This window comes from Alnus glutinosa, chromosome 2, assembly GCF_958979055.1.
Source record: "Alnus glutinosa chromosome 2, dhAlnGlut1.1, whole genome shotgun sequence".
NCBI classification, from domain to species: domain Eukaryota; kingdom Viridiplantae; phylum Streptophyta; class Magnoliopsida; order Fagales; family Betulaceae; genus Alnus; species Alnus glutinosa.
This window is the reverse complement of record NC_084887.1, coordinates 36,131,692-36,144,196: the sequence shown is the minus strand read 5'-3', so window position 1 is coordinate 36,144,196 and position 12,505 is coordinate 36,131,692. Positions and strand designations below refer to the sequence as shown.

The window sequence follows — 12,505 nt, the reverse complement described above, 5'->3', positions numbered from 1 at the left end:
TCAATTCAGCTCCACGACGGTTTTAACTTTCCAACAGCGAGCTAGTGACGTGGCACTGGAAGCTTGCTTTTTTCTTCTTCCTTTTTCCTCCTATATTCCAAAATTATGCTAAATGAATAATGATTTTTTCAACTTTTTAATGTATTTTATTAAATAAATCGTTTCATATCTCAACCATTATTATCAAATTAAATAATTAATATTTTTTACATTAAAATTTTATTGTATCAATATTTATCATATTCTTTTTAACCTTTTTTTTTTTTTTTTATAAGTAATTAGCAAATATTATTAAAAACGCAAAAGGCGTCCCCCTAAATAGTAAACATATGAAATATATAAGAGAAAATACCTAACGAGAAGGAGAAAAAACAATGAAATCATTATAATTAATATTTTAAAGAAAAAACTTAAGTATCTGTCCAAAGATATAAAGTTTGAAGAAAAAAAAATTACTTAATATCCTCCGAAGTCTTATCACGGTCCTCGTAACATCTTAACTTAAAAGAAATAAATATTAATACACCTAAAATCCTAATCATCTATTTAAGGACAATGATAAAGTTATAAGGAGATCTACATAGTACAATGTTCTAAAAATTCCAGAAAATCTCTTTTATATATATATATATATAGGAAAAATTACAGTTTAGCCCTTTAAATTGCCAGTCGTTTAGCAACCCCACCAACTATCAACGCTTGGACTCTGGTCCCCAAACTACCAAAACTTTTTAAAAGGCAGATTTTGTCGAAATATACCTATAATACCCCTGCTATGTGTCATTTTTCAATTAAAAAAAATACTAAAAATACTTTAAAAAAAAACTAAAATTTTATTTATTTATTTTTTTTAAAAAAATTGAGTGTTTGAGAGGTGTCTTATGGGATGGCTCGCAGCCACCCCGTAATCCATTTCGGGGCGTGCCACCCCCCTAACACTCATTTTCTTTTTTCTTTTATTTTTTCAAATAAATAAATAAAATTTTAGTTTTTTTTTAAAGTTCTTTATTTTTTTTATTTTTAAATGAAAATTGACACGTGTCAGGGTATTAAAGGCATAATTCGACAAAATTAGCATTTTTGAAACTTTTTAATAGTTTGGAGCTTCAGAGTTCAAGAGTTGATAGTTCGTGAGGCAAAATTTTAATTTTTCCATATATATATATATGAAATAACCTAAACTCTCAATAAATTCCACAGTTTTGGTAGATCAAATTCCTAAGTACCGTGATAGTTGAGAGTATATTAACATTTCGAATAAATAATTATGCACATAGATTATTAATCCATTATGAAAAGGAATAAATATCTCTAATTTACATTACAGAAAATTACCAAAAAAAAAAATTAAAGGACCATTACTTGAATGATTCAAAAGCCCACCCACGAATAAAAAAAAATAATTCCATGTGGTGGCTTTATTTTTATTGGAGCTTCCACATTTGTTTGCTAATTTCACAATTTTGACCCTAATGCATTTTTTTCTCCACAATAATAGGAAGAACAAAATTGTCACCGTGAGAGGGACAAGAAGAAGACACTACCACAATATGCTCAATATGCTCAGACTCTCAGAACATGAATTCAAAAAGAGTAATTTTATATATTCACACTATTATTTCACCACTAATTTATTATGCTAATGTGGCATTACTAATTCATCATTAATTTTTTTATTATTATTTCTTTTAACAAATGTTGATTTAAGGATAAATTAACAATATCACGAATAGTCATAAGATAGTGATGTGGTACTACTCATCTAAAAATAGTCACTCGACGGAATGACTGAAAATATAACAATTTTAAAATACAGTTGATAAAAATATAATTTTTAAAGACGTAGTTAAATGTTTGATAAAATTTATAAAATATCATTATTCCCTGCTAGCAAAACTGAATATATATATATATTATACGTGGCATTATGTTTGAAGGAGATCAAAATGCTCTCCATTTCACTTGAAATATATATATATAAAAAAAAAAAAAAAAACTATTTAATGTTTCAAATTTTGTTTTATTATTTAAGGCGGTGCACATTATATCATATCATTTAAAAAATTTAAATGACGTAACAACGTATTATTATATCTGTAAAATTTAATTTGAACGATAAAATAATATATCTCTATTTTTAAGGGACAGCAATGTTCCCACAAATTAGAGGAGCAATTTCTTGGATCCTTCTTTGAAGCAAAAAGAAAAGAAGGCCCCTTCTGCTTGGGAAAACATCCCCTGTATGATGTGTCCTTTTTCCCGTATTTTCTCTCAAAAGAGAACAAATTGGATTCCTCAATCTGATCTAAAAGCTCATCTTTTTTCTGACGCTTCTTTGTGTGGAGGGACTGTTATTGGGGCCACCTCCCACTTGGCTGAATTAATACCTTATGGGTGGACACAAATTCCCTCTAAAAATAAGGCGAATCAATTTTGTCCGACACAGTTTGAAACTGTCATTTATTTTTAGGTGAAAAATATATAATTTTGGTTTTATGACAAATAAGTTCCTCCGTCGTATTTTTCATCTATTTTTTATTTTTTAACAAAAAGCTTACCATTTGTCATCCGGTGTTTGATTAAAAATTGCTTTATATATATATATACACACGTCACCATGCTTCATAGACAATTATGGCAACAACTAAAAAGAGAAGAAGTTGAAGATCGATCATACCGCCACTTTCCACTCCAACAAAAGAGGTAATGAGAGTGGCTCAATCCCTACGGCCACACACACTTCCACCCTTGCACGCCTTTGCGAGAGTGGATGGAGCTCCAACCTCGCAAAGATAAGGGTGGAGTCACTCCCACCATCTCCCTCTCTCGTGGGATAGAGGGTGGTGATGGGATGGGTCTCCACTTGACCCCCTTTCCCTTTTTCTTAATCTTTTCACATTTTTTATTTAGCATAATCGTATGTGTGATATGGTAACGTGAATTTGAATGTATTATATATATATATAATACGTTTTATTGGTAAGATGTGGACATGATCATCGAAAGTATCCGAGAACGATTTATATTGGTCAACAATGCTTTACTCATACGTTTAATTATCAAAATTAAAAACTCATATCTTTATATTTAGTACTAGAGCAAAATTAAGAGATTTTTTAGGTAATTTCCCTTTCTTTATATTCTTCCTATCTTTTTTGACCAAACCTAGTATCAACAACAAAATAGTCATGGAAAAGTTGAGAAAGAAGCCCACGAGTATACTTTTTGGACGAATTGAGTGGTTACGATCACTGTTTGAAGATTACAGTCCGGTGGCTCATAAAGGACCATGAATACTCCTTTTTGACCAGTTGGACTGCCTCCTCAGCTTTTAAATTTTCTAATAGCTCTAGTTACATTTTCAATTAATTAATATTTTCTAGCTTTATTAAGGTAAGTTTCGACTTTGGAGTGAAGTTTTTAAAATTTTATTAATTCAAAATCTAACATCTAAATTTTGCCCCCTCTAAAAGTTTTCATTTTTTTAATTCATTATATTTATCAACTTCTATCTCTTTATCACATTCAATTAAGTCATATATATATATATTTTAAAAATCTTAATCATTGTTTTCAAATTAAGTAATTAATTGAGATATTCTCATATCAATATTTATTATATTTTATCATATTATAAGAATAAAGAAATAAATTTTCTCTAAATTGAGTTGGATGAATCTTCAAAACTGTCGTATGTCATTTAGTAAGCGAAAAACATATAATTTTTTAATTAACAAGTGAGTTTTATTAAAAAAATATGTGTTTTTCACGTACTCAAAAGACATGTAACCCTTAAATAGATTGAATTGAAGTAAATTTATTCTAACCCAATTTAAAAGAAGCCGTATGTCTTAAAAATAATTTATAACGTAGCAAAATCTTATAATAGAATCCTCTCAATTTATTTTATTGTATTTAATATTTATATGGTAATTAACATATTGACTTTGGGAGAACATATACATTATATTGGTTAAAAAAAAGAAGAAGCGATTCACATGCAGTCATGCATGACCGTATATGTTTAATCAAAAGTCAAAAAGTCTAGGAATCTTTAAATAACAAAGACAAGAAAGAAGCGTGAGGAGGTGCGGCTGCACGCTGCAAATAAGAAAGAGGGTGGCGCGAAGTTTGAGGATGGTCCTGGAGCAAAACTTGGGTGTGAAACGTAGGCCTCCTTTCCCATATTCACATCTCAAGTCCCATTTTTCTGTTCTTATTTTTGAGAATGGTATAAGCAAAGATTCTGGGAATCTGTCTTTGTTCATTTTCTTGTTTATTGGCTGTAGGTTCATCTTTTGAAAGGGTGCAAGGAGACCCAGATTCAGATACGGTTGTTTGCTAATATTACCCTATAGCGAGAGTTCATAGAGTTATAGAAGAAAACAGACTCTGTAAGTATTGAGAGCTCCTTTTTGTTTTCTTTTTCTTTTTGGGGGTGGTGTTGAGTCGAGGTTTAGCTGTTTGATTCAATGCTTCGAGGGGCTCTGAATCTGGGATTTGCTTATTCAGCGTGCTGATGTTCAGTTTGTCATTTAAGAGGATTATGTTGGTTTTTCTGTTGTAACTGCTCTTTTTGGAAGGTGGGTAGTTATCGTTTTGGTGTGAGGATGATGGGTTGTTGTTTGCTCATGATTTTTGGTTGTTTCTGATTTTATTAGTTTAGCGAACGTCAATGTAACTTTTTTTGTTTTTCTCTCTATTTTGTAATTAATTCCTAGATAATGAATTTTGGTTTGTTACATGCGAATCGTGCGATGCTTTGGGTAGGTTGTGATCATATGAACTGGAATGACATATTGACATATTGACATATACTTCGTTCCTCTAAACGAGTCTGTGAAACTTGGATGTATTGGTATTTGGCCGTGCTGATCGTGCTTAAAGGAAACACATAAGATAAATGGAAGGGAGAGTGAATGCAATCAAAACAGTAGCGTGATCCTTGTTGATATCATTGTTTCTCTGTTTATGTCGTTGCTGCTGACTGTTTATTTACTTTTTCTTGCTCGGTCCATTTCTTTTCCTTAGTTATCAAAGTTGTCTGTGGATCACAATGCGTTGAATTGCAAAAGATGCAAGAAATTTTAGAAGTGGATTCTATTTTTGAAAAGAGAATTAGTGATCTAACTTTGAGCTCTCATTCTTGTTATCTGGCAGAAGTATTGCAAATGACAACTTATATACCTGCTGGAACCGGCAGCTTGCACTATAGTGCAACACTAGGCCAGGGACAAGGTTGCAGAAAAACTTCTTGGGTTTCTGGTGTAACGTACAAGAGAAGCATACAGAAAGAACTTTCATGGTACATTTTTAGAAATCAATTTTTGTATACAATTTCTTTAATTATTCTATATAAATAGTGCTCAATTACGTTTTCCGAGGACAATTTCCTTGTGCCTTAAAAGGGTTATTTTGAGGATGAGTTGGATGTCTCCATACATTCTACTGTCATTGATTTACACTTCTGTTCTACCAGAGAGCACTGGCTGTCCACATGTCACTGTTTTTTGTCCTTTTGAAATCTAACCATCATATTCAACTTCAACCTTGTTGGTATAGGGGAAAGAAGACCATGGATATGAATTGTTGTAGAAACTCAATAGTATTTGTAACACAAGAAGATGGATAGCTCATAACAAATTGAGTAATTTTTGGACGTAACTTTGTGGAAATACTTAAAGACATGCCTCACTCGTCACACATATCATGCAAAGATATTAGTATGCTGTATTTGTTAAGTATTTTATGTTAGCATTGAGACGGTTCCCTTGACTGTTAATTATGTCAATGAAGTGGAAATTCTCAAAAAAATTGGCTCATACTTCTATTCTAACTTTGTAGAACTTCTCCCCCCTTCCAGGTCACGTGGAGTATCTAAGTTCTTGCAGATTCAAAGATGTAATTTTTCCCAATCTACATTTAGTGAGCATTGGAAGCCCCTTAGAACTGTCACTTTATCGTGTTTGAAAGATGGTTCCACAAGGTATTTTGATTTTGCTGTCATTGGCAGTGGAGTTGCAGGCCTTCGCTATGCTCTTGAAGTTGCAAAGCATGGATCTGTCGCTGTGATTACCAAGGCTGAGCCTCATGAGAGCAACACAAACTATGCTCAGGGTGGTGTTAGTGCTGTGTTGTGCCCTTCAGATTCTGTGGAGAGTCACATGCACGACACCATTGTAGCAGGGGCTTATCTATGTGACGAGGAGACTGTCAGGGTTAGTTTCGAATCTAAAAAATTGTTTATATCATTCATTTTTGAACTCTGCTCTCTGGTATGAAATTTATTACATTATGACGTAGTGGGCCATACAATATGGTCTTTTTGTTTATAGCTAACAAATGTTTGTTTGAGTCTCTTACTCTTCACAATTTTAGCAATAAATGACTAACGGATTAAAATGAATGGGCAACAATCAAATTGAAACAGGATTTGCATTGTCCAGTATCTCAGGCCCCCATTTTTCTCAACTCCCTTAGAGCTAGTACACAGAACTATAATTAATGTCCTTGGTTTATATAAACTGAGAATGACATATTGTTCCTGTGAATAAGTTTCAGTTAGTAAGCACTTTTATTGTGAATTTTTTTTTTCTTTCAGAAAATGCGAATTTTGTGTGCATGTTCATTGGTTGTGTTTATTCTGTCGTCTTGTCTTATTTAAGTGTTAATTACTACTGCCTGTTGCATAATTGTTGAGCTATTTCTCAAGTTTGGTTATTTTAAGCAGGTTGTCTGTACAGAAGGACCTGACAGAATCAGAGAATTGATTGCTATGGGTGCCTCATTTGATCATGGGGAAGATGGAAACTTGCATCTAGCAAGGGAGGGGGGGCACTCACATCACAGAATTGTTCATGCTGCTGATATGACTGGAAGGGAGATAGAGCGGGCTCTATTGGAGGCAGTTGTTCATGATCCAAATATTTCTGTGTTCAAACACCATTTTGCGATAGATTTGTTAACTTCTCAGGTCATTTATTCAAGTAACTTATTTGGAAAATGTTTGTTTGACATTTTATTTTACATGCTCATATATGCTACCCTTTTGTGGAATGATTTTAAGAAAGAAATTTTAAGCACATCTTAGATGTAGGATTGAGACACAATTGAATGTCCTGATGGTCTTCATTGATTTTATCTGTGTTGATTTGATATTTCTTTGTAAACTTTAACGCTTCACAGTAGCGTAACTACTTTACAAGCATTCACTAAAGTGAGTTTGTTACCGACATCACAGGATGGTTCTGACACAATATGTCTGGGTCTTGACACATTGAATACTGAAACACTAGAGGTAACAACAAAAATTACCATATAAAGTCTCTTAAATTCCATGGGGCAATATTATGCCAAAAAATCTCAAGAGTCTTTATTCCATAACCTTTACTTTTTTGAATTTTCAGGTGACAAGGTTTATTTCAAAGGTGACTTTACTTGCATCAGGTGGGGCTGGACATATCTATCCAACAACTACAAATCCTCTGGTAAATGTTTTCACACTTCTACCATATACTGTTGTCTCCACAGAATCTGAAGGGCACATAGTGAGAGAACGAGAGTGATGGTTTTGAAAATATCAAAAGTCGAGAGCATCTCTCTCTCTCTCTCTCTCTCTCTCTCTCTCTCTCTCTCTCTCTCTCTCTCCCCATTGTATAATTTCTTCTTTTCTTTTGCATGCAGTACTCCATTTAATATTTATTCAGATATTATATTTCTTCCTATAAATGGTGAAATCTGACTCTAATTGGATAGTAAAACATCATCTAAAAGATTAAACCTGTTTGATTTATTCTTACAGGTTGCCACAGGAGATGGAATGGCCATGGCCCATCGGGCTCAAGCTGTGATTTCAAATATGGAGTGAGTAAATATTTATCAATTATTGAAATTCTCTATCTTAATTGTCGTACCAAAAAATATTCAAAGTGCCGTGTTATTGATAATTTATAATCATGTAAAAATTCTGAAAGAGTTTTAAATATCCCAAATTGAAATCATAATGCCTTGTTTTTCATAGCATTTGAATGAGTGAGGTCATCTTTTAGGTGGTGCATGAAATTGGAGATTATATATATATATATTTATCTCTGTGTGTGTGCACGCCCGCGTGCGCATTCCTCTTTTAGTCTTTTTTAGGGGCTTTGAAGAATGAAAGCTGTTATTTTTTTTTTTTATGATTTTGTTAGAGGTTCACTGCTTTCATTTGGTCCATTAGCTTACTTATAAAAAAAAATAAAAAATAAAATTGGTCAATTAGCCCAATTGGGTATAACTATATGATGAAAAATCTCCTAAATCAGGATTACACCTCTGCTTCCGCACACCGAATCACCAAATCATTTTAGTACTAGAAGATCTCATTTAGTGTGTATATGTAGTGTGTGTGTGTGTGTGAATGGAAATAATAGCTCTGTTTTTTTCCCCCCGCATCATTGCTCAGATTTGTGCAGTTCCACCCAACTGCCTTAGCTGACGAAGGCCTTCCCATCAAGCCAGCCGACACTCGAGATAATGCATTTCTTATTACTGAAGCTGTTAGGGGTGACGGAGGCATCCTGTACAATTTAGGCATGGAAAGGTTCATGCCCTTGTATGATGAGAGAGCAGAGCTTGCTCCCAGGGATGTGGTGGCAAGAAGTATAGATGACCAGCTTAAAAAGCGTAATGAGAAGTATGTGCTCCTTGATATTAGTCACAAGCCCAGGGAAAAAATTCTCTCCCACTTCCCCAACATTGCTGCTGAGTGCCTACAGTATGGTCTGGACATTACCCGTCAGCCGATTCCAGTGGTTCCCGCTGCTCATTACATGTGTGGGGGTGTGCGTGCCGGGCTGCAGGGGGAGACAAATGTTCAGGGCTTGTATGTGGCTGGAGAGGTTGCATGCACTGGTTTGCATGGAGCAAACCGACTTGCTAGTAACTCATTACTTGAAGCACTGGTTTTTGCCAGAAGAGCTGTCCAGCCCTCAATTGATCACATGGAGAGCTCTAAACATGATCTAAGTACTTCAAATTGGTGGGGTAGACCAGTTGTTCCTTTGTCACTTGGGAATGATGCTATGGAGAAAATTTTAACAATGACAAGAAAAGTAAGGAAAGAATTGCAATCAATCATGTGGGATTATGTGGGAATCGTTCGGTCAACGACAAGGCTGGAATTTGCAGAGCAAAAGATTGGTGAGTTGGAGGCTAAATGGGAGGAGTACTTATTTCAACAAGGGTGGGAGCCAACAATGGTGGGGCTTGAGGCTTGTGAAATGAGGAACCTCTTTTGTTGTGCAGAGCTGGTGATCAGCAGTGCCCTTGCTAGGCATGAAAGCCGTGGGCTTCACTACACGGTTGACTTTCCTCATCTGGAGGAAAGTAAGAGGCTCCCAACAATTATTTTCCCTTGTTCATCAGTCAAGAGTACCTGGAGTTCACGACAACTACACAAGCAGCTCATGTGTTAAAGAGTGCAACCTTGCTGGCAACATTTGTATTTATAGGTCTTTACCATTATATTTGTAAGTCAACATTGAGGTTAGGGGGGAAATGTGTCTTACAGCATTTGTTATTTATTGTTACTGATTCATTTTTAACTTTTTTTCAATAAAAATTTGTTCTTAGAATTGTATCAAAATGATAATGTTAATCTTCTTGTCCTTTTCCATAGTTATGCGCGGCTTTTTCATTATAATTTAGTTTTAAAAAACTGAAAACGTCTTAAAAATGAATAGCAAAAAATATAAATAATAATAATGAAAAATAAAAAGAAAGAAAATAAAGGTTATAATTGAATTTATTAAATTCAAACAACTTTTGATTTATACCCTATGGTGATGGTTGGGTGGGATCCAATTAAACACAAAAAAACAATCATAGAATATGTTAGTGCAGTTTCTGGTCCAATGACGTGGCAACATCGGAGCCGTCCCTTCGCCTGGTGACCTGCAAGACAGCAAAGGTCTGCCAGGGATTGGCCCGCGAAACCTCTTCCGACAATCAAAGCTAGTAAAGAGTTATGAGAGGGAGAGAGAGATCTTAGATGATATGAGATACTTCCTTCGTTCATAATACATATGTTTATAAGCCTCTTTTTTCTTTGCTGATATATGTGATAAGCTTTGTATTAATAATAACCAGTTATGGTCTTATGACGCTATGTTAAACACAGGGTTCCATATTGACATTTGATATAATTTCTGATTTGATTTGACTCCAAGGTATTCCATGTATATCCAGCCTGTGCCCAACCAACCTGGGGGTAGGTACTAGGCGCACATTCCGGGTGTAGATACCGGGTGTACTTACCGGGCCCACCTGTCATAGGGGCTAACAATTCCCCATCAGAATACTTGTCATAAATTTAGCCATCCTAAAACCATTTTATAAATTAAACTTTAATTTGGTTCTTTTTCAACCTAATTTTTATTAATCATTGTTGGTGAAATTTTTGCAAGCGATTGAGCGTAACTTAAATGCACCTAAGTATGAAATTACTAGAAGGTGTGGCCTATTTGACAAGAATAATGTTATAAACTATATTTTTATCTCCACAATACTGATGTGGCAATCCCAAACAATAATTGGACCAATCTTTTTTTTTTAAAAAAAAAAAAAAAACTCAAGAGTTGATTGATACTGCCACGTTAGCATTGTGAGATAATTGTAAGACAAAAATGTAGTATATAATGTGCTTCTCTCTCTCTCTAATCCTTTATTTAGCTCCAAATTTAACAAGGAAATCAGATGTAACAATTTCATCATTGTATTTTATTTCGTCCTAACACCTTCTTCTGCCTCAGCTGTCTTTGAAAAGCATCTCTTCTACCGTTGGAGTCAAGTTAAAGAAGCTTCATTATTGGGAAATTTTTCCATCAGAATATCTTATAAATAAAGGGAAGGGAAAGGATGGTCATTTTGAGTTTCTGGAATATTTACAGATATTCTTTCACCTCAAGACAATTGCAGCCCAACTACAAGCACCAAGTGTTTCAAGGTTTGGAAGCATCCTTGGCAATGGAGTGCCATAACCCATAAATCAAGCCAGTTATATCAACGTCCTCTAAAATTTTTAGGATATTTTATCATCAAAGATATTTTAAAGTTCAACTATAATTTTAAAACCAAATGGTTAAAATTTTTTCACATCAACCTTGTTGGAAATAATCCTACTCCAAGTTGAATTGGAGTAGTAGTCTCAATTCGGATTCAATAAGAACTCTTTGAAAAATCTACCAAATCAAATACCAGGTACTCCTAGTTCAAGTGAGAGTAGTAAACCCAATTCAGGTTTGATTTCACACCCCAAGTATAAACGACAGACTAAATATTTTATGCATAGAACATATTTGTTTTTTCTTATAAGTTAATTTAGGCATCGGAACGAGACTCCTGGAAGAGTCTCTTAGTTTTAGTTGTTTTGCAGTGATGGTGGGAGCGTGAAAAACATCGAAGAACGTGCAATTCACACCATATTGAAAATTGTACTAACATATCTTTTATTACTTTTGTTAATGGAGCATTACCACCACAATGTTTATTATACTTTTAAGACATTTTATAGATACTAAAAACTGACACAATAAAATTTCAATCATTTAATTTGAAAACAACGAACGGTCGAGATTTGAAAATTTAAATGTTGTAATAGCTCTATAATTTTAAAATATCTTGATTTAATAGCTTTTTGGGTATTGAGATTTGCCAAAGAAGGAACAACCATAGATTGCTATAATTATCTTTAGTTGTTAGATAAGGAGCAATATCAACTAGTATTATTATTGAAATTCTGTATTTCATTATTAGTATGTAGATAATCATATTACAATAAAATTATCTTAGCATGTAATGATGGATTAATGTGTCATCCAATATGATTTAAATGGGATAGGATCCTCTCCATGTCAAGTGAAATGGTTTTTTTTTTTTTTTGGTAATACAAGGGTTTTTGTCACATTATTGATATTAGAAGTTATTTTAGTAATTAAATTGTATAATTCAATTGAATTCGAGTTCATGACACTTAAAATCCAAATCCAACATACATCCTACTGAGTTTTACAATTTAAGTCCATAAACCATTAACCCCGTCCAAGTGCCATCCCTAATTCTGGAAGAGAGTGTCTAATGTAGATAAAACTGCATCTGAATTCATGAAAAAAAATGAGAGAAGACATTTGCGTTCGAAAGAGATCCCAGACCCGTTTGAATGAGCCCACTCGATGAGGTTGGAAATAACTTTCAAGGAGTTTTGGTCAATGGTCAGTCGATACCTATTCAACTAAGGCGACTTTCCGAGAGGCTCGATCGATGGATGGTTGGTGCTCACTCTACAGAGTGGTGCATCATACAAATACTTGAGACGTTCGGTTGATGCCTCGATTGACCAAGGACTTCATTGTAAGGTCTCATTCGAACGTGAATCAGTAGTTTCGTTTTGTTTCACTTTTCTAGCAAGGTTTGGACTTATTTTTCTATATAAACTCCCTTAGGATGGCTTAGGCTGCAATTCATGATA

The 12,505-nt window shown here is 34.0% G+C and overlaps 1 protein-coding gene across 1 annotated transcript; it reads left to right on the top strand.

The window, feature by feature from the left end:
• The first annotated feature begins 4,047 nt into the window (after positions 1-4,047).
• LOC133859840 (L-aspartate oxidase 2-a, chloroplastic) lies at positions 4,048-9,655 on the top strand. Its single transcript, XM_062295385.1, has 9 exons — positions 4,048-4,168; positions 4,290-4,394; positions 5,161-5,305; positions 5,864-6,218; positions 6,731-6,973; positions 7,241-7,297; positions 7,407-7,487; positions 7,802-7,863; positions 8,444-9,655. The coding sequence occupies exons 3-9, from the start codon at positions 5,172-5,174 to the stop codon at positions 9,453-9,455; spliced, it is 1,944 nt and encodes a 647-aa protein (XP_062151369.1). The 5' UTR covers positions 4,048-4,168; positions 4,290-4,394; positions 5,161-5,171; the 3' UTR covers positions 9,456-9,655.
• Positions 9,656-12,505: the final 2,850 nt, after the last annotated feature.

Excerpts from the sequence above, each read along its gene's own strand:
- LOC133859840 (XM_062295385.1), top strand. The coding sequence starts at position 5,172 with ATGACAACTTATATACCTGCTGGAACCGGCAGCTTGCACTATAGTGCA. Across the intron at positions 5,306-5,863 it reads ATACAGAAAGAACTTTCATG|GTCACGTGGAGTATCTAAGT; the intron begins GTACATTTTTAG and ends CCCCCCTTCCAG. Across the intron at positions 7,864-8,443 it reads GCTGTGATTTCAAATATGGA|ATTTGTGCAGTTCCACCCAA; the intron begins GTGAGTAAATAT and ends ATCATTGCTCAG.